We start from the raw sequence: 23,456 nt of genomic DNA on the forward strand, positions 1-23,456 counted from the left end.
TGCGCAAATCTCAGGATCAGTTTGGACTTTAGCCAATGTCAAAGCCGACAAGACTTATGTCTTCAACTGCCCACAGGTTTTGGCTGAAAAGGGGAGCTTTTTATTGGGCAGTACTTGTGCATGCAGACCAGGTGATGTATTTCGTTCAAATTTCATGCCTCTGATTTGGGAAAGCCAGTGGTGAACTCACATCTGTTTCATATGCAAATTGAGGAGGGTGTTGATGGGAGAGATGGTGGCTGAAAAGACAGAATACCAGGTCAGGTTAATTGTATAGTTGTTGAGTCAGCAGTCAGCAGGAGCTTACCATAAATTGGATGGAAAAACAGAGTAAAGAACAGGTAGACTAGTCTAGAACCATACTTCTCAGTTGCTGCTGGGTCAAGGCTTATCCTTATTGTCCAATTTCTCTTTCTTTCTCCACGGGCTTCAATTTTGAGTGAGGCCATGAATAAACCCACTCTTGCCCATACCCCTGATTCACCACAGATCGTCCTGTGAACTGGGTGGGTCGGATCATTCATGCCCATGCCCAAGACCTGTAAATTTGGCAATACCCATCCATTTTCCCTTCGATAGGAGTTCGTTACTCTACTGTTTGGTCGAGAATCTGTGGGAAACAATGGCGGCCGAGGACGGCCGAGAGCTTTACCTCCGTTACTACGTGGGGCACAAAGGAAAATTCGGCCACGAGTTTTTGATTTGGAATTCAAGCCAGACGGTAAGCTCTGTTATGCTAACAATTCCAACTACAAAAACGACACTATGATCCGCAAGGAGGTCTTCCTCATCCCTGCGGTTCTCAAGGAATGCCGCCGCATCATCGCCGAAAGTAAGGATGGTTAGAACTGTAAATAATATCTAATATAAAATTAAAATTTAATTATTAGAGTATTTACACATATTTTATTTAATAATTAAAACTTAATAAAACTTTAACCAAATTAGATCACTTTTAATTTAGGTTAACCTATCATGGTAATAAATAATATGTAATTACCCTTATTATATATGTGATGTCAATATTTTCTAACAATCTCCCACTTGGACCATATATATATATATACACACTAATTACTCTACAATTACATGTCATTATATATCTTTATGAGCTCAAAATTTTACTATCATATTCAAAAGGTACTCCGAACAATCTCGTCCATTAATTATGTTAACATAGAACCAAGGCGACTTTCGTTACATATATCGTAACTAAATCCAACCATGATCACGTATATTAACACAACCAAATGACATAGATCAAGTATAGATGTATAGCATGGAAATTACATGCAATATGATCTAAACATGTCTATTTCCAATTTGTCCTCCTCAAATCTTAGTGAGATCAAACCTTACTAAAACCAGAGTGTGATTAAACTAAATAAATTTTATTTCTGCAAAAAATAAACTTAATATCTGTAAACTGAAATAACTGAAAATGTGTCTATAACATAAAAGCATTTAAAAGTACAAACTCCCACTAAAACCAAATATCCTTAAATGATATTACAACCATATGAGCAACGTGCTCAGGAAAAATCTTGGGTGTAGTCCCTTAGTAAGCAGATCCGTAATCATGGAGTTTGTCCTAACATGCTTTATAGGCACCTAACCACTCTGAACTTTTACTTTAATAACCAAGAACTTAAAGTCCATGTGTTTTGACTTTGATGTGCTCCTGTTGCTATTGGAATAAAAGACTGCAATTTGTTTTCACAATTTGCACCTTAGTGACAAAAGCTTGTATCCATATTCCATCAAAATCGGAGTCTGTATACTTGATGATCTCTAATTGATTAGACCTCGGATATGTGAGCATGTAATTTTTTGTTCTCTGAAAATAGGGTTTTTTACAAAATTATTATAAAAAATAAAAAATAACCAAAATATTATAACTTTTTTTTATTTACCAAAATATTATAATTTTTTTATTTACCAAAATATACAAAAAAAACAAAAAACAGAAAAAAAAACCTGCAAAAAGCACCCTGATCAGGCCAATCACATTGGCGGCACCAAAGGTGCCAAAGTGATTGGCGGCACCAATGGTACCAAAGGACTAAAATGTAACTATCTGCAGTTTCAAGGACCTGACGTGCAAATTATCATTTTAAAATTTGAAAGTGAATTGCTGCTGCTGCTGTAAAATAGTTTACAGAATAGTTTATTAAATTAAAATAGAGTTGTTAAATGAGAATAGTTTATTAAATTAAAATAGAGTTATTACTTAATTAGAATTCTAAGTATCTTAATTATCACTTAACTAATATTAGATTTAATTAAAAATAATAATAGAAATACCAGACATGCCTTATTGAAAAACCAGAAGTAATAATAAAGCTGATCACCCATAAATATAACCCAAATAGAAAAAATAAATTATAATTATAAACTATTCTCATCAAATTTAGTAAAATTTTTAAATAAACTATTCTCATCAAATTACCAAAATAATACATAAAATGCGAATTAGTTTATACTTTTTTAAATAGCTTTACTTTAGGTAAAATATATTTACTTTAATAATAAAATAAAGGGCTTTTATGAGTAAAAATCATAGATTAAGAGCTTATTTAACTACAAAAATAGGTTGAGGGCTTGTTTATTAAATAAAAAAGTGAGTTGAAGGGGAATAAAAAGAAAATAATAAATAAGGAGGGCTTAGAAGGCAATTAGCCACATTTCAATTTTAGTGCGCCCCGGTAATTCACTTTCAAAATTAAAAACGGTAAATTTGCATGTCAGGTCCTTGAAACTGCAAATAGTTACATTTTAGTCCTTTGGCACCATTGGTGCTGCCAATCTCTTTGGCACCTTTGGTGCCGCCAATGTGATTGGCCTGATCAGGCTGTTGTCAGGTTTTTTTTATGTTTTATGTTTTTTGTTTTTGGTATATTTTGGTAAATAAAAAAAATTATAATATTTTGGTAAATAAAAAAAAGTTATAATATTTTGGTTATTTTTTATTTTTTATTATAATAATTTTGTAAAAAAACCCCTGAAAATACCTTATAACCCTCTTGGATGTTATCCAATGGTCCAAACCAGGTTGCTTAAAATATTTGCCTAACATCCCAACATTGTACACAATATTCCAATGTATACAAACCTGAATATACATTAGACTTCCCACTGCTAAAATGTAAAAAAATATTATGCATTTTTGGAATCTCAAAATCATTCTTAGGGTATTGATTGAGACTATACTTATTATTGACAAGCAGTATGTCATTAACATATAAAACCAAATATAGAATCTTACTCCCACTAAACTTATGATATATACAATTATCGACAAAATTAATCTCTAAACCAAATGAGATAATCATTTGGTAAAATTTGTAATACTATTGACGAGAAGTATGCTTAAGCCCATAGATGAAGTTATTTATTTTGCAAATCATTAACTTTGCATCATCTGACACAAAATTTTCTAGTTGCACCATATAAATGTACGATCAATGTTACCATTGAGAAACCATTAACTTAATATTCATCTGATGCAGCTTAAGGTAAATATATTCCACTAAAGCCATTATAACCCTTTCTCTAGTGGACCTTTTTAATGACATTCGTTCTTGAGGTTGTTGAGTTTGTTCTTCTGGAACAATTACCTCATCTTGAATAGGGAGTTGCTCAACATTATCTTATTGAAGTTCTGGATTCACTTCTTAATCAATGATAGGTATGAGAACCTAAATGTAATTTAAAGTGATAGTAGGAATTGAGTTAGAATTCAATTCCTCCTTAAAAGCAATGTCTCTAACCTTATTTCTCCCTCCAAGCTCAATATCCTCAAAACGTTGCAATTCTCATCTCAAAAATATTCCTTGACCTTTATACTTTATAAACATCAAAGAAGTCAGAAATGATGTCATTTCAACCTTATCGTTTTTAGCAAAACGTTTCTCAATTTCGTCAAGAAAATTTTGGCCTGAGTAATCTTTTCAGATTCTATGCCCCTAAAGGCTTCTAAAATGTTATGCTTCATGATCATTAGACTCGTGCAATTTGAACGATCCCACCTCTCAAAATCCCTTTTAACATAAGGGGTGTTTTCCGCAGTGAGAGGTGCGGGTTGTTCTTCCCTTAGTGCAATGTCTATGTTCATACAACCAAGCCCTATAAGTGTCTTTTCCATTCATTGAAATTAGTCCCATTAAGTATAGGTATAGAATTTATATTAGCAGATATTGTGGCAATAGAAGATGAATTAGCTTAATATAGAACAAAAAATAAATAAAAATAAGCTCACATCAGTATTCATAAGTAAACAATAAATTCAGGATAATGACTAATCCCATCTTAAGATACCAAACACAACATTAATATGAAGTCTTTGGATAGTAATATTAACAGTAAGCGGTACTCTTGTTGTAGCAATTAAACATTAACAATAAATTATGTCTAACAATGAATTAATCTTTGGACTAACATATTGCTCACATAAAGTACATTATAATTGTCACACATTTATCACCACAAATGTCGTTGAAATTCTGCCAAATATTAACTTACCTTTGGGTAAATTAATAAATGCATGAATCACAAAAACATATAATCATCTTGATATTTTAAATAAACTAATCTACACAAAAGAAGTCACTTTGGCGACATTTTGTTTCAACTAATCTATTTAAAATATTAGACTTACTTAATTAAAACTTAAAGCCAAAATCTAAATTTATTTGTTTCAAAATATTTCTCTTAATTTCATCTTTCAATCAAATTAAAATATAATATATATATGTATATATATTTATCCCAAAACAACATACAATGATGTTGGCAAATACAATAATAGTTGAATAAATCATAAACCATAGTCAACCTCACATAAGACTTCAAATTTAAACTAAAATAATTTGAATAAAGGTAAACATCATCTCAAGATATCGAACATTCCATTAATATTTTATCTTTGGAAAAAATATCAACTTGTAAGTGATATATTACTGTAATAATCAAACATTAACAATAAGAACATGTCGAACCATAAATCTTCCTTTGGGCCAATTTATTGCTCACATGTAAAACCGAATAATTGTCACATGTTTATTACCATAGTTGCACATGTAATATTATAAACCTTCATTTGGGCCGATCAATATTAACATAACTTAAGTCACATGCACACAACCTTTTATATTTTAAAACAAAATAATTTATACAAAAAAAAATCACTTTGGTGACTTATTGCTTCAATTAAGTTATTTTAAAATATATATAAACATACCAATATTCAAATTTAAAATTTACCCAATATTCAAATGTCAAAACTATTATTTTTATTGCTTTATAGATTTCGAAATAACCCAAAATAAGATTGTCTTAATAATGCAATAAAAAACCGAAAACCTTACTCTTTGACTGGTTTTTTTTTGTTCCAAAATCATATATATCAAAACCAAACAGAATATGTAGTGGGTCAGAGCCAAATAATTAACAAGCACATGTATTCATAATTTTGGCATGGACAAAAACACCAAAATAATTCACACATATACATGTATTCAAAATCAAATAGAAAACTTACCTTGAATTTACCATGTAAATCCAAAGTTGTATTTATGATTAAACATATATTCACATGAATGCTTGAAAAATATTTTTAAGCCAATAAATCTCAAAAACAAAATCATAATAGTTGGCATATCCCATAGTTCATATTGTAGACCATATCAACATAATTTAACTAAATATTTGGAACCATAAGATGCCAAAACCTAATATTATAGAATCAAACTTAAAACTAAATTATTTAAATATGTATATAGGTGACATGAAATTGCACCAAAGCACCCATAAAATTGAATATATAACCATAGCAAAATAATAATAATAATAATAATAATAATAATAATAATAATAATAACAACTTCAACTATATCCATCAAAACTTAATTGCACCAATTAAACTGTAAAAAATATCTTATTGAATAATGGTTATAAACACATATTCACACAAACTATAATCATACATTAATCCTCAAAATCATTGATATGCATATAATATATATACACAATTATAATAATAGAAAATAATACTGACTGGCCTTACATATTTCATGTAAACTCAAATTTATATTCATGACTAAAGACATTATCATAAAACTTCTTTATACGCACAAATACTTTTAAAAAAAATCCATAACCACCAAATATAAAAAGAATCCCAAATTGTATAAAAGCCTTCATATGCGCAACTACTTATGAAATTTCATAGCCACCATATAACAATATAACAAAACCCAAATCTATTATTCCTAATACTCGAAACATAGATTTCAAAGATATTACCATAGATAATCAAAATTAAAAAATTGATTCTAATAGTTGAACACATATTATTGCAATTGAAGAATAATACTCAAAATATACATGCATGCGATTTCTTTAAAATATATAATAATCGACTAAAAAAATAGCCTGCATTCAATGCACTTCAAAACCAAATATGATTTTCATTTGTTTTATTACAAAGAATATATAACACAAGCAAAACCTTCATATATATATACACGCGTATTGCATTAAAAAAACCCCAAAGTAATACTGATTCAATTATCAGGCTTCAATTCCATTAAAACTTACCCTGATTCCTTCAAGATTCAAAAAAAAAATTTAGTAGATTTTCCCTTTAAAACCAACACCTATATAGTTTAGGTTTTCTGACCGAAAGTGAAAAGCCATGATAAATTTATATTAATCGAAAAATTCAACATTGAATGAAAATCAAATTAAAAAAAAATCCTAAAAAGATTGAATCATAATTAATCAAAACCTAAAAAAAATTATCTAGAATTTCAAAGATTCAACATTATATAATTGAAATATCATATTTATAAAATTTGAAAAATGAATCAATCCAAAATAATAGAAAATCAATTCATTCTCAATGATTCAACATGACGAGGCTTCGATACCACTTGTTAGAACCATAAATAATATCTAATATAAAATTAGAACTGTAAATTAGGATTTGTCATGTCAAATCATCAAGAACAAAACTAGATGCAGAAGCGTACCTGAATCCATGAATTCATTAAAGTTTTTTCGGATCTTGGGGATTTAATTTTTTAAATTAGCACATAAGAAATTCAGAGAATATTTTCTCTCTCTTTTCTAAGGATGAGATATTAGAAAAAAATATATTGTGTGTAATTTGGGGACCATAACCCTAATATTTATAACTTTGGCTTATTAGTCCTAATTCCTAATTAGCCCATCATTAATTAGAATTTGATTAGAACTTAATTACTAGAGTATTTACACATATTTATAACATATAATTACCTTTATTATATATTATATATTATATATGTGATGTCCATATTTTCCGATCTCTTTCTTTCTTCTTTTAACCATTTTCTTTTCCTTTGTGTTGCCTTTGCCTTTTTTTTTAGTTTTCTTTCTGGACTTAAATTTTGCCTAGGTTTTATAGATGCACAAAAAAAAATTAGTCCTTTTATTTTGCATTGGACTGTTGGATTGTTTCTATTGTTTGCTTAATATTCTGTTTAAATCAAGGTTTAGGGTATATTATGCCTGCAATTTTTGTAACCATTTTTCCTTTCTATATTACTTTAAGCTTTTCAAATTGCTTCCTCTTTTTTTTCAGCTAGGTTTGCTGCTTCTTGATAACTTATAAATCAAAACTTAACGGCATTTACTTCCTCTATGAAAGGTTAAAAGATTTAATTCTTTTAGTTGATGATTGGTTACTTGTGTGATTAATAGTAATTTCTGCTTGTAATGCTCAATTGGGGTTTAAGTTTTTCAAAAAAAATTCAGTTTATGGTTTCTGATTTAATTAAAATCTGTTGGTTTTGGTGGATAATGAAGGAAGATGATAACAACTGGGCGGAGCCTGACCATGCTGGAGGGCAGGAGCTCGAGCTCAAGGTTGTGATGGGGAATGAGCATATCTCTTTCACTACTTCAAAGATGGGTTCCCTCGTTCATGTTCAGAGTAGTAAGGATCCCGAGGGTCTTCGCATATTTTGTTATCTGGTTCAGGTAAGTTAACCTACATTGTCAATCTGCAATTTTATTCTCTTCAGTCTCATCTTCAACCCCTTTTGGCTTTTACATTGTGTAATTAATTGTGAGAAGATAGCTTTAGTTTCCTGCTTCTACTTGCTTGTTTATTGCCTCTCATGTTCACTGCCTTGCAATGTGAAACAAATATGATTTTGTTTTTAGTGATGCATGCTCCTTTTCTACTGATTTTTGTTAATGTTGTTTTCTGCTTTGATACTTTAATTGTAATAGCCCGATTTTCAGTGATGTCAGAAATAGTGGTTCGAGACCACCAAATCCGACAAATAAGCTCTTAAATTTTTATTATTTAATATTTACGAGCCAAATGTGGTTTTTAAAATATTTTTGAATTAGTAATTTGTGTTTTATAAGACTTTATTAGGTTAAGTGATTTAGAAAAGAGGTATCGAGATCTCGGTCTTATAAACCAAGCCGTAAATATTTTTATAAATATTTACGGGGTGTCATAAAGGTAGTATTAAAGTTTCGTTAGAAAATTTTAATGTTTTGGTAGTTAATTATTTAAAAATGACTAAATTAAAAAATAGGCAAAACTTGCTAATTAAAGAAATAATGATTAAATAGCCTAAATAGTAAATAAATGAGGAATAAAAGGGTAATTGAACCCATATGGGGTGGTTGAGGCGGCATAAGCATAGAAAAATCAAGGAATTGATGTGAAATAAGGGCAAAATTGTAAATATTGCCAAATTTAAGTGAAATAAAAGGGAAATTCAAATTCTAGACATTTTCATCATCATTTTTCAGTTCTAAAACAACCATTGAAGAGGGTTTAAGCTGGTTTTTCAATATTTGCTTCATGTAAGTTTAATTCTTGCTCTTGCCTTGAATTTTTTATGTTTTGGAACTTTTATAATTAGATCTAACTAACCATTTTTTTAGTTTTTTTATTTTATTGAAAGTTTTGGAAGATACCATTGATAATTTTATATGATTTTAGTTATTAGATGATGAAATTGAGATGTTGATGGATATTTAAAGGTATTTTATTAAAGGATTTTGGATGAAATCATGATTTAGGGATTAAATTGAAAAGTTGTTGAATTCATGGAAAATTCTAAAATTTCATCGAATTCTTGGGCTTTTATTGGTATATATGAAAATATCTAGGATTGGGATAAGGATTTAAATTGCATGAATTTCATTTTCAAAGCTTAGGGGCGAAATCGTCATTAATTAAAAGTATAGGGGTAAAACAATAATTTTGCCTAAGTTATGACTTGGATTGAATTGAATGTAAATTGTATTAAATTGATGTTAAATTTACTCGTATAGATCCGGATAGATCAAAAACGGAGTTAGATCGTGAAAAAAAAAGTATCGGATTAGAAGTTTACAAGTCACGAACAATTGTCGAGGTAAGTTCATGTAACTTAATTGTGTATATTTATATGCTTATATTGAGTGTTGAATATGTAAATTGTGTAAATGTCATATATGTGTTTGTAATTGATCTCATAACTGAAAATCCCTGATAAATAAATAAGTCCAGTTTGGATAATGAAATTTGATGGATACAGGGTTCTGTTTTCCGAAATGGTAGGCTCTTGCATATGTTGTGAACGTACCATAGCTCGAAAGAGTGTCCCGTTACAAGCCCTCTCAAGCTTTCCGTTATAGTCTTCTTACGAGCTTCCCGTTAAATGCTCTTCGGAGCATCTCGATCGGTTATGACCCTACATATGTTGTGGGCACACCGCAACTCTTATGAGCTTCCCGTTATATGGCTCTTCATGAGTTGCCTCATTAAAGGCTCTTTGTGAGCTTCCTGTTAGTGCTCGCTTGAACTTCCCGTTATATGGCTATCCGGTGATTCCCGTTAATTGCTCTTCGTAGCTACCCATTAATTGCACTTTGGAGCTACCCGTTATAGGCTCTTTGTGAGCTTCTCGTTATATTGCCCGGATAAGCTTCTCGTTACAAGACTCAATGAGCTTCCCGTTATAGTGTTTGAGAGAGAGCTTTATGTTTAAGTGCTCATAAAAGCACTCCTGGATATGAATTGACAGATTTATAGTATTGTACACTTCAGGTGTACTACCCAAGTATCCATTGAGATTTCAAATGATTCAACGGGTGAAATTCTGACATGAGAACATGTGAAATCAAAATGAAACTATTATCTGTATATGCATGAAATACTTAGAAACTCGATACCTGATGAGCTCATCCTTGTTCTTGTTATTCACATGAAATACATGACTAACATGTTTGTTGAGGTTATATGTGTTAGGCTAATTGTCAAATTATTTTGGATGTATTATGCATGTTTATTATATAAGTAAATAAATGGTAAGTTAATTTCCCGTTATACGAACTTACTAATCATTAGGTGCTTACTCTGTCTTATTTCCTCTATTTTATAGTACTCGGAGGCTTGTAAAGGTTGGAAGCTGGTCGGAGCTACATCACACTATCTCCCAGACTTTTCGGTATATATTTAAATACTAAACTGATTCTGGTAATAATGACATGTATAAGTTAAATGTTACCATTGATGGAAATTTAATGTTGGTTGAAATTAACCATTGGAATGGCTATTAAATGATATATTTTGTTATGTAAATAGTCTTAATATGCTTGATGAGTATGTTTAAAGGGGTGAATGAGGAAAATCATATAAGTATATTGGATATTAGTTTATGACAGTGTATTTGGTAAAACATGTTTATAAATATTAGGCTATCTTGGTAAGTTGGACATTTGATCATAGGTATTAATATGTCATGCATAAGACTTGAATTTGGCTAGGTTTAAATATCTTGAATTGGCTCTTGAATATGTTTAAATGTTTATACAGGTGGAATGTGAAATTGGGTGAAGAATAAGGCTTGGAAATAGCCCTATTTTGTCCACACGGGCATGTGTCTCAGCCGTGTGTCCCCTGTATCTTAAAATTTTAAAACAGAATGCTCAGAATTGATCACACTGCCTGACACACGGGCGTGTGGCTTGGCCATGTGACCCATGCATTTAAATGTATTGCAAGTCTGAGAGTTACACAGGCTAGGGACACGGCCGTGTGCCCTACTTCAAATACCACACGGCCTAAGACATGGGTGTGCCACTCACACGGTCTGACCACACAGGCATGTGTCCCTTGCACCTTGGAAAATTTTTAAAATTTCGCGAAAAATTCTCTAAGTTTTTTATTTAGTCCCGATTCGATTCTAAAGTGAAATTTGAGCCTCGAGGGCTCTCATAAGGGACTTTATGAATAATATCCAACATGAATGTTAAATAATAATATGAAATGTTTATATTTAATCTGTTTATTTTAGAAATACTCTATAACCCTGTTCTGGCGATGGATAAGGGTTAGGTGTGTTACATTGATCTCGTGTTTACTTTTAAATTGCAATACTGAAAGCATTAAAGCAAGATTGAAGTTTATTTTTGCTTATTTTTCCGCATGCATCTGAAAATTAACTACAAAATTAGTTAGGGTCCTTGTTGGTTCAACGAAAAGGTCGTAAATTTTTTATTCTTACAACCCTAACACCTCACATCATGTTTGGTTGGGTGTAATCCCATAACTTTTATTTGTCTATTTGGCAGGCCCAACTTATTACTTTGTTTGGTTGGGGTGTTGGCGAATCGGCTCGTAATGGAAACCGATTGTATTACTGAAAGGCTCGTAATAGCCATTCTGTCACGTGGGTTAAGAATTGCGATTCCATTCGATTCCATTCAAGATGGAATGAAAATGAAACCATGGCTAGTCCAAAATGTCCCCTTACTTTCCCCAATTATTTCCCCAAATTGAAACCTGGGTTGAAATCAACGATTTGCATAAGCTCACTCGCTTCAGATTGTTCATAGTGATTAAAGGTATGTTAAAATTTTCATATTATTCGTTCTTCATCTTCATCCCTCTTCAAAATATTTGCTTTTTTTTGGAGGATTTTTTGTTTCCTCGAATTTGGCTTAATTTGGGTAATTTGGGTATGACTTTTTCTCAGATTAACAAAGAAATGTGAAGATTTAAAAAATAAATTTGTTTTTTTTTCTGGACCTTGTTTTCCCCTAACTATTACTCTGCCAACTTTTTTTTAGATGAACTAAAGAATTTGTAGAAATAATTTTTTTTTGATTTTATCAGGGTTTTTTCTTTTTGTTTCCCTCGAGTTTTCATTAATCCGATAATGTTATTTTTTCTAGATTAAAAAAAATCAAGATTTAGAAAAATTTTGATTTATTTCAAGATTTATTTCTTGTTTCCCATTGAATTTTCCTTATATGTTTCTTAATCTATAAAAATTTCGCAACTGGCTTGTTGCTTATTTTGGAATTATATTAATTTGTCATTTTGCTTTTATTTTGCAGGTAAGCAACCTGGAATTTTACGATTTCTACTAGTTGATTTCCAAACATTTAAACATTTAAACATTTAAACATGCATATTGTAGGCTAATTTACCAAAAAAAGCCAAATTTTTTATAAAATTACCGAAATAGGCCAGTTTTTTAATTATTTTACAGGAATGGGCCATTTCCCCCGAAATCGCGCCACGTCGGGGCGATGTGGACGCAAGCGTGAATAGTGCCCAACGGTCAAAAAATTGACCGTTGCCCCCCCAACGGTAAAATTGTTTTTTTTACTATATAAACCCCCCACCCCTTTTATTTTCACAAACAAATTCCTTTCAAAAATTCTCTCAATTCCCTTCAAAATTTCTCTCAATTTCCTTCCAGAATTCTCTCAAACTCTCAAATTCTCAAATTCCTTCCAAAATCCTCTCAATTTCCTTCAAAAAATCTCCAAATCCATATTAAATTTCTTTTTCCATTAAATTTCATTTTTTAAAGAAAATTTTAAAATTTTTTATTTTTTTTAAAATAATTTTAAAATTTTTAATATTTTCAACAATGCCCGGATCATTGATTCGTCTTGATAGGAATCACATATCGGTGGAGCAAATGAACATGGTCAGTATTAAATTTATATTTTAAATTTTTTTAAGATATTTTTATTTATGTATTTTTAGATATTTATTAATATATTTTTTGTTATAAAAGGCTGAAGATCGGGTATGGGAATGCAATATTCGGAATATGCATGCTCCATCACCGTTAGTAGAGAACTACCTGCGGGAAGCGGGATTTTGGCACGTGGCGACGGTAGGCCGGGGATGCAAGTTGGAGTCGAAACTGATCAGTGCGTTGATCGAAAGGTGGAGACCTGAGACGCACATATTTCATCTTCCATGTTGAGAGTGCACTATCACTCTAGAAGATGTCCATCTGCATTTGGGATTGCCGGTGGATGGGCACCCAGTGACCGGGTCTGTCCAATCTAGCAATTGGGAGGTGGTGTGCTACGAGCTTTTGGGCGCCGTTCCAGATAAAATGGATGGAGGTAAGGTGGAGATGGGCTGGTTACGTGCCACCTTCCCCGGTCTAAATGAAAATTCAACCAAGATTGAAAGAATCCGATATGCTCGATCATACATTCTTCAAATAATTGGAGGCTATCTCATGGCCGACACATCACGGAGCCGTGTACATCTAAGGTGGCTGCTAAAACTCGTTGATTTTAGAGCAGCCGGTGAATTTAGTTGGGGGTCTACCGTCTTGGCAACATTATATCGGGAGATGTGCGGGGCGACCAAACCGAGGAGAGCAAAAATCGGAGGTTGCCTGTCACTACTGCAATCATGGGCACGGTTTCGCTTTCCATTTCTACGTCATCGAGTGAACCACCCATATACATTCCCACTCGTAACGAGGTAAATTTTATATTACATTTTGAAATTGATATGTAGATTTTGTAAGAATAAAAGAATGCTAAAAATTTATTTAATTAGGTGGAACCATCTGGCAAGTTATCGTGGAATACCGACTGAACTTGAAGATATACGGCTTCTATTGGAGCAACGCTCGGAAGCAGAAGTAAGTATTATTGCAAATAGAAATTTCCATACATTCGCTAGTGGATTGATATTTAGTATTTAGTATTATGTATATATGTAATATTTCTATCATGTTCATGTAGTTTCAATGGACACCATACGAGGATACGGCAGTCCGGGCAGTAATCCCGGAAGAGTTTTTACAAAATCCGAATGTTTGGCACGTGAAAGTGATGTTGATCAACTATGCAACCGTGGAGCCCCGCCAGACAGACAGAGTCCTACGACAGTTTGGATGTAGACAACCGATCCCTGCGGACCCTGAGGAGTTTGACGAGCACCACAAAATCGACCTTCGGCTATTATGTACGGATTGGCCGTTGTACTGGTCAGTGTACACAGAAATGTGGGAAAATCGGAATGAATATCTACCTACTCGGGAACCAATCATCGTTCCCGAGTTAGCGTACGTTCCAGAATACATGCCATGGTTTAGGGCCCATGGGAAGCCGTATTTACTTACGCCGGAGGAGAGGCGGCGGCCAATACGTGTCGGAAGGGAAAGGCGCGGGCCTCAAAATCCAAGGGGACAAAACTACGAGGGCAGCCCCTCAACGAGGCCCAGACATTCACCCGGTTCATCATCAGCGACCATGCAATCACCATCCCCAACGAGAGCACCAACGCAGTCACCCGGCGCAGCAATTCAACAGATGATACCCATGCCCCAACCTTTCCCTATGATGCCAGGTATGTTTCCTAGCCCTTATATGTACCCTAACCCGTACATGTATCCTTTTCCGAATCCTATGGCAGGTTGGAGCCAAATGCCCGAATCAGCTCCATTTCCTGTAATGCCGAGCGGACCACCGATAACTAGGCCATCGGCGCAGGAGGGGTCGCAAGGGGGCCATCGGGGAGCTCTCCTTTTTACCAATCGCCAGCAACGCATGGCTTTCAAACTCCGTCGTCGTTCATGATGCAAACACCACCACATACACTATTCTTTGAAGGTGGATCATCGTCCCAAGTCCGACAACCAGATGCCGAACCGGAAGAACCAGAATCCCCACCGGAGGAACAACAATCGCCGCTAGAAGCTAGAGAAAGGAGGAATCCAGCGCGTAACCGTCGACGGCCGCCATGTGGAACTGAATCCCCGGTCATAGACATTGATTACCGTATTAAAATTAATCATTTGATGTAATGAATTAGAAGTTTATGACGATGTAATACACATAGAATTTTTTCCGAGTTATTTTGACATTATTTGATTAAAATCCCTAACCCTACTTAATTAAAAACCCTTACCTAATTTAATTAAAAACCCAAACCCAAACCTAATTAATTAAATTAAAAACCCTAACCTAACTTAATTTAAATAATTAAAAACCCTAACACTAACCTAATTTAATTAAAAACCCTAACCTAATTTAATTAAAAACCCAAACCCTAACCTAATTAATTAAATTAAAAACCCTAACCTAACTTAATTTAAATAATTAAAAACCCTAACCCTAACCTAATTTAATTAAAACCCTAACCTAATTTAATTAAAAACCCAAACCCTAACCTAATTAATTAAATTAAAAACCCTAACCTAACTTAATTTAATTAAATTAAAAACCCTAACCTAACCTAATTTAATTAAAAACCCAAACCCAAACCTATTTAAATAAATTAAAAACCCTAACCTAACCTAATTTAACTAAATTAAAAACCCTAACCCTAACCTAATTTAATTAAAAACCCTAACCTAACCTAATTTAATTAAAAACACTAACCTAACCTAATTTAATTAAAAACCCAAACCCTAACCTAATTAATTAAATTAAAAACCCTAATCTAACTTAATTTAAATAATTAAAAACCCTAACCCTAACCTAATTTAATTAAAAACCCTAACCTAACCTAATTTAATTAAAAACCCAAATCCTAACCTATTTAATTAAATTAAAAACCCTAACCTAACCTAAATTAACTAAATTAAAAACCCTAACCTAACCTAATTTAATTAAAAACCCTAACCTAACCTAATTTAATTAAAAACCCAAACCCTAACCTATTTAATTAAATTAAAAACCCTAACCTAACCTAATTTAATTAAAAACCCAAACCCTAACCTATTTAATTAAATTAAAAACCCTAACCTAACCTAATTTAACTAAATTAAAAACCCTAACCCTAACCTAATTTAATTAAAAACCCTAACCTAACCTAATTTAATTAAAAACCCTAACCTAACCTAATTTAATTAAAAACTCAAACCCTAACCTATTTAATTAAATTAAAAACCCTAACCTAACCTAATTTAACTAAATTAAAAACCCTAACCCTATTTAATTAAAAACCCTAATTAAATTGTAGTTTTACATAATGTTGGATTTCGTAAAATGTTTTGACTGGTACTAACATTTAAGAAATTGTAGTAATTTGATAATTTTACCAAAATTTAATACAATTATCAATACATAATTGAATAAAAAGCAATTTCTTCTATAATTACATTCAACTATTGCGATTAGGGCATGATCAACTTGTATGACCCGGGTTCCTACACCATCCGCACAACTTCCGTTGACTGGCTGTTTCTCGGATATCCATATTGTTCTGTATTCTAGTGGAGAAAGGTCGACCCTTCGGCTTGCGACGCAATTCTCTATCCGGTAACAGCTTAAAAGGAGCAACAGATACGGGTGGCCACTTTCGTTCATCTGGGACCGGTGGGAAAATGTGTCTCCATACGTTGTACATGTTTTCTAATTTGTACACTTCGTCCACATAACTCAGCGGATCCAGACGGAGATTCTGACAGGCTGCAATAACATGAGCGCATGGATAACAAAGTGCATCGAACTTCCCACAGTCACAGGTCCTGTTTCGCAAGTGTACACGATATTGGCCGCCAACAACGCCTTGGTGCAGTATGTCGAACTCTGTCACGCGAAACCATAAATTGTCTCGATCGTGACACACAGCGTGCATGATATTTGCCCTCGCCTTCGCCTTATTAATTTCTTGAACTACCTTACTGCACCATACATGCCCACCCTGCATCTGGCCTGCATAAGTTGCTGCTCGCTTTGGAAATAGCGCCGCCAAACGGAAATATGTCTCTCGCACAACCGCTATTATCGGTAGATAGCGCGTTCCTTTAAGAACAGAATTTATGCATTCTGCCAGGTTCGACGTCATATGGCCATATCGTAGGCCTCTATCGTATGCTTGTGCCCACTGTTCAAAACGTATGTTGCAAAGGTAGTCCGCCCCTTCTCTGTTTTGGGATTGCAAGATTACCAACATCTCGTGGAAACAATCTTTATTCATTTCATACCCTACCAATATAAAAACATAGCGAATATTTTATACCCCTTTTACGAATAAAACTAATTCAATTTGACAAACGAAATAATACAGTTATATAGTAAATACCCATGTTGGTCACTTGTCGTCGTTCCGTCTTAGATGGATATTGGCTGTAGTAGTTCGAAGCAACGTGTCTCAGGCAATATCTATGGTGTGTACGCTGCCACAAGCTTCCCTCTCGATCAAATGCAGCTAGTATACCGGCGCCCCGATCTGAAATAACACAGATATCAGGTTGGGGGCACACATGCCTCCTTAACCTAGAGAGAAAGAAATCCCAGTTATCAGACGACTCCCCCGGTGTTATTGCATATGCAATTGGAAGAGTTCTCCCACCGCCGTCCTGTGCCATTGCAACCAGTAACCGATGAGTGTACCTACCGAACATGAAGGTACCGTCAATTTGTACCAACGGCTTGCAGTACGAAAATGCGTCTCGACATTGCTTAAAGGTCCAAAATAGGCGTTTGAACACTTGGCACCCACGTAGCAATCGGCCGTTGTAGTACGCATGATCCGTTTGAAGGTCTGTGATGGCACCTGGGACGTATCTCTCTAGCACCTGACACCATTGCCATATTTCATTATAAGAGGCGTCCCACCCACTATGCATCTTCTCCAATGCCTTTTGCTTAGCTATCTAAGCCTTGCGGTAAGAGGGCGTGTACCCCATTTGGCTACGGATATTGGCAATTATCACCGGCACTGAAATCCGAGGATCTGCTTTTATCGTGGGCAGTATCAAGCTAGCCAACATAGCTGAATCCATTTTCGGATGATCTTCTGAAACACCTGCATAGGGAGGGAGTACATTAAGTAATGCAACATTGGAAAATCAAAAAATTATTCATACACATTCAATACTGTACCTGCAGCACATGTATGTGGACCTTTATACTTTTTGATCTCCCACAACCCTGTCCTCTTCCTTAACGAGGCGACGATTTTCCATGAACATGTGCCGTCTTGCACCGCACACTTCGCCTCAAACTTTTCAGATTTTGATTTAACGATGTGGTAATTAACGCCGTTTTTTATGCTATGCTGTTTCAAAGCACCAATAAAACTATCCTTATTGGTAAACTGATTACCAACTTCAAGTTCACCAAGATCTACTCCCGAACTTGTACGATCGCGCACCCGGTGTGGTAGATCTGGAAACTCTAACACATCATCTACTGATAGATCGACATTATGCATGTGGGCTGGAGGTGAATATGCTCTGAATCGTGGATTTTCATCATCATCTGCACTCATATCACCATCTTCACCTTCTATTGGAATAGGCTCCGGTTCAGAAAATAATCCCACCTCTGCACCATCCAGCCCGGGCTCTCGAGGTGGATCCACATCGGACTCACCTTCTAACCCACAATCATCTGCAACGTACGACGTCCCCTCACCGGTTATTGTCGTAGGTAGTACGTCATCCCTTCTTCTGGGCATTTGATAACGCCCCCAATTGGATGTAGATTGCCATCTAGTAGAACTTGATACGGTTCTCCAGCTCGTATTTCCAGCGTCAATCGTCGAGCCACCGACGTACATGTCCCATCCACCGACAGAGTGTCTTGGGGGGATGTGCATTCGACACCGCTACCGAACATGGGCTGTTCCATATTTTGTAACACGCTAACCGAGTGTCGGCCAGGGGTCGTGTGTACATCTCGAACATTGGACGGAAATACATCATTTGGTGACGTAAATTGTACATATAACTCAATATAAGTTGCTCCGCTAGCAAGATGAGTCTGCACCATTGCCTCCAATCTACGAGCACCTTTTATGTCGAACGAGTCATATGTCACCGGCTCAACAGAAGAACAAAATCGATACGTCATTGACTGAACTTTCATTGGTGTGGTTCCGAAGATTTTACGCCTAATTCTTTTACGGAGTTCTGTCAAATCTATGTTTTGGCTAAATGACAGTCGCACCGTATTCTTCGACAAAAAAACAACACCATTCTCGGTGTGGCAAACCTCACCATCGTAGTAAATAACAGCACTAATATGTTCACTCATTTTGAAACTCTAACTTTCTTAGCCTCTCTAAAATGTTTCTGCTGTGAGTTATGCATTCTAAGAAAAATTTCTGCCTAATTTATAGCCTCAGCCCAAACTTGCTACTGTAGCGAAATCGCGTCCACGAGGGCGCGATTTGACACTGTTTGCTCAGAAACGTCAAAAAAAAATTATTTCCTACATGACCAACTGTAGCGAAATCGCATCCACGAGGGCGCGATTTCACAATTTCTTCTCATATAGCATCCTGGTATCAGCGATTTTATACTATTTCCTCAGAAAACGTCAAAAAAAATTATTTCTCACATGACCACTGTAGCGAAATCGCGTCCACGAGGCCATTATTTCACAATTTCTTCTTAAATAGCATCCTAGTAGATGCGATTTCCCACTATTTAACCAGAAACGTCAACTCAAAAAAAAATTTTCCCGGACCCCTAACTCATAAAAAGCCTACACCCTAAACCCTAAAAGCCATAAAACCCAGTCGTCAAAATCAGTGTCAAAAATCGCGTTCCCGGTACCGTGCTACAGGGCAGAAGGTAACGTCCACGTCAGCGCGACTTGCTGACGTGGACGCGACCTTCTGCCCCGTCCCCTGACATCGCTCCGACGTGGCACGATTTCGGGGGAAATGGCCCATTCCGGTAAATAATTAAAAAACCGGCCTATTTCGGTAATTTTATAAAAAAATTGGCTTTTTTTGGTAAATTGGCCCATATTGCAGACGTAAAAAATGATTATTTGCAGGTAATTTATCAAGGCTAGATATAAGGTTATTTTTTGTATTGGAGGTGAATTCTATTGTTTTTTGATTGTTTATTTGTGTGCTTGATTTTTTTTTTTTGTGTTCAATGGATATTTGTATTGATTTTGCAACTTGTGTGCGTAGGGTAACCTACCAACTGTATTGCAGGTTTCTTCCTGAGGATCCTTTGCCGGAATGCTTTGAGCTCGTTGATGATTTCAATTTTTAAGGTTTGCAGATTATATTTCTCTCTGTTTTATAATTTGACATTGGTCATGACCCGAACGCATTAAATTGGCTTTGGATAGGATCTTTTGTATAGTATGAGTTATTGAATTACTTCATTAAAGAATTCTATAAGGGGAGGGTGTCATAATTTAATAGAAATGTGCTTCTTTGTTTCATGTTCTTTTCTATATATGTTAAGACATTTGATGCTGTTCAACTTGTTTTAGAGGAGTTTGGTCGAAGCATCGGTGAATTTTTTTAGAATTTTCATGTAAATCCTCTCGGTTTTGCATCAATCGCACGGGTATTACTTTTTCAGTTCTTTACCCGGCTTAAAGTTTTATATGAGCATGCTGGGAAGGGTATAGGTTTATGTATTTAAACATATAAAATCTTTGAAGGCTGAACATTTTCATTAAATAAGCTTCGTGCTTGCCAACATACAATAGGATATGGCACATTGTTGTTTTAATGTTATCATAAAGTTTAACAATTTTGTGAGGTACTTGGGTTCCGAAAATAGGATAATGCTTACAAGAACCGAATGGATATACCTTAACATATGTTCATATCTAAATTAGGTTCATCAAGCAAGATTGAGAGGTGATAAGATCGATGTTGTTGTTAAGGTAAGTCCCCTTGAAAATTATTTTAAAGCCTTATATATCTATGTGATTTTGACCATTCAAGTTTATGGCAGGTGCAACATTCGGGAATCCAGGATCTTATGATGACTGAAATTCGTAGCTTGCAAGCATTTGCACAATACATTCAATGTCGAAACCTTTTTGGAAATTGATTTTTATTTTAAATCGAGAATGGAGTCGCCACCGATCCTTTTTATTTGGTACGATCCCTCTTTGCATGTTATTTGATTAAAACATCGCGTAACTAAATTAAATTTTATGGAAAAGGCTTTTTTTGAGTTAATCGAGAAGAAAAGATCATGCACTGTAAATTAGGATACGATGCGTCGAACCCTCAAAAACCAGAATAATCGCCATTCGATCATTACCTAAATCTTTTTTTTAAATAGGATATTCGATTACTTCGATTCTAGGAAGAAGCCATACTCCGTAAATTAGGAGCACGACTCCTCGAATCCCATAAATAATGAACATTGCCTCGGTTTTAAATACTTCCTATGCGTTAGGTAAAACGAATGTAACATTTAAAGTGATATACAATTAATTCATTTGGGCATAATTTAAAAATGGATAAATATATTTTAACATGATACATGGCATGGAGACTAGCAAAATAAAGTAAAATAATAGTGGATAAAAAAATGAAATGATGATATTAGAATGATAAATAAATAAATAAATAAAATAAAAAGATAAAATAAAAATGCTATGCTAGTAAATAATATTAATACAATTATAATAGTAATAAGACATCAATTCATAGTGCTAATAGCAATAATCATATCATGACTATTTCTATAATACTAATATAAATAATAAATAATAATAATAACAAACAAAAATGCATCATAACAGAAGGAAATATAAATAACATAAATTTTCAGTGTGAAAATAAAAGAAATAGTAAATAAAGACGCAAAATTAAATAAATGAGGGATTAAATTGAAATTTAAACAGAACTTAAAGTATGAATTGCGAAATAAATAAGAAAAAAGGAAAATAAAGGACTAAATTAAAAATATAACAAAATTTAGCGCCTAAATTATAAGGAAATATAATATAAAGGATTGAATTAAAATGGAATATAAAAGTTTAGGGACTCAGAAGGCAATTAATATAACCCAATACATGCGTCACTCCCCAGAAGGTCAGCAGTCTGAGGACCAAATTGAAAACGAATCTAAATTAAATGGTATAATTTCTAAAAAGAAAAAAATCAAAATTGGTACCACATTGCAAAAGGCTCAAAGGCGAAAGGACTAGGGTGACAATTAGACCTCTCCCATGAAAATACGCGGATCCTAGAGGATCCGGATTGGGTCGTCGGGTCAAGATCAAAACAACGTCGTTTTGGAACTTCTGAAGCCAAGTCCAAAACAGCGTCGTTTTGGTAGCCTATATAAAGTAAAATTTATTAAAAAAATTCATTTCAAACCTATTTAAATTTTTTTTCTTTCATTCTATTTTTTCTCTCAAGTCACCCTATGTCCGGCCATGGGATGGTGGGTCTCCGCCATGGCCATCGGTCATTGGCGAAGGAGACTGCCGCCTCCGGTGGCCGGAGTTCCCCAAAATAGCCTATTTTGATCCCTTTTCAAGTGGAATGTAGATTTGGGGTTTAAATTCTCAGAAAAGTAACTGATGTTCGGCCGAAGGAAAAGAAACTTTTCGGTTTCTCCTTTTTCCGACGAGGCACTCAACGGAACCCTAGGGTTTTTGAGGCTTCTCGAGTTGGGGGAAAGGGACTTGCAATGACATTTAATAGGTAAAAAAAATCTTTGCTTATTTCTTTTTTATTTTTTACTTCAAAATAAAGACAAATAAAAAGGCTACCTTTTTCTTTTAAACTTTGTTCCTTTTTTTTTTTGTATTCTCGATTTCTTCTTTTTTTTTCCTATTCGATTGCTTGTTGAAAAAATTACATGTGTTTGTTATGGCTTTTATAGCCGAATTGATTATAGTATTTTATCTTTTTTTATTTTATATTTCTGCTTCTGTGTTTTTTTCCTCTTGCAGGTGGTGGTGGTGGTCAACGATGAGGAGGAGCCGCGCCTTTGCCATTTCGGTGAAACGATGGCAGGGGCAGACCTTAGGCGACGTGCTTGCTGACGTGGAGAGGAGCGACAACAGCTGATGAAGTCTTAGGGGGATTAAGGTTTTATTTTTGTTTAAGTTTTGGGTTATTGGGCTTTTAGGGTTTTTTTTGTATTTGGGATATTATATTTTAAAATGGACGTTGATATTAATGGAATTTTTATTTATTTTTATTTGTTTATTTTTTGTTGGGTCGGACGAAATTGGGTCTCTACAACTTCCCCTCTTTGCTCATTGTCATGTAACGGGAATGAAGCAAAGACTTTAAGGTGGACCAATTTTGTCTGGTCCTGTCGAATATTGACTTTTTAATGCTCCTCTTTTCCAAGTAGTTCATTCTTTCAATCCATTGGTTACTTTATTGTATCTGCTTCGCTATAACTTTAGGAAGACAAGATTTAGTGTTATAGTTTCATGTTGCTCCATTGCAA

At 34.2% G+C, this 23,456-nt stretch overlaps 1 protein-coding gene and 1 pseudogene across 1 annotated transcript; both read left to right on the forward strand.

The window, feature by feature from the left end:
- The first annotated feature begins 536 nt into the window (after positions 1-536).
- On the forward strand, positions 537-8,196 carry LOC121203380 (protein mago nashi homolog; annotated as a pseudogene).
- A 4,889-nt stretch (positions 8,197-13,085) lies between these two features.
- On the forward strand, positions 13,086-23,040 carry LOC121203284 (protein MAINTENANCE OF MERISTEMS-like). Its single transcript, XM_041107985.1, has 3 exons — positions 13,086-13,795; positions 13,874-13,952; positions 22,948-23,040. Exons 1-3 carry the CDS (start codon positions 13,416-13,418, stop codon positions 23,038-23,040), a joined length of 552 nt encoding a protein of 183 aa, XP_040963919.1. The 5' UTR covers positions 13,086-13,415.
- Positions 23,041-23,456: the final 416 nt, after the last annotated feature.

This window comes from Gossypium hirsutum, chromosome D12 (assembly GCF_007990345.1).
Source record: "Gossypium hirsutum isolate 1008001.06 chromosome D12, Gossypium_hirsutum_v2.1, whole genome shotgun sequence".
Classification (NCBI taxonomy): domain Eukaryota; kingdom Viridiplantae; phylum Streptophyta; class Magnoliopsida; order Malvales; family Malvaceae; genus Gossypium; species Gossypium hirsutum.

Coding starts and splice junctions, on each gene's coding strand:
- LOC121203284 (XM_041107985.1), top strand. CDS start 13,416: ATGGATGGAGGTAAGGTGGAGATGGGCTGGTTACGTGCCACCTTCCCC. Junction 13,796..13,873: donor ACATTCCCACTCGTAACGAG/GTAAATTTTATA, acceptor TTATTTAATTAG/GTGGAACCATCTGGCAAGTT. Junction 13,953..22,947: donor TATTGGAGCAACGCTCGGAA/GCAGAAGTAAGT, acceptor TTCCTCTTGCAG/GTGGTGGTGGTGGTCAACGA.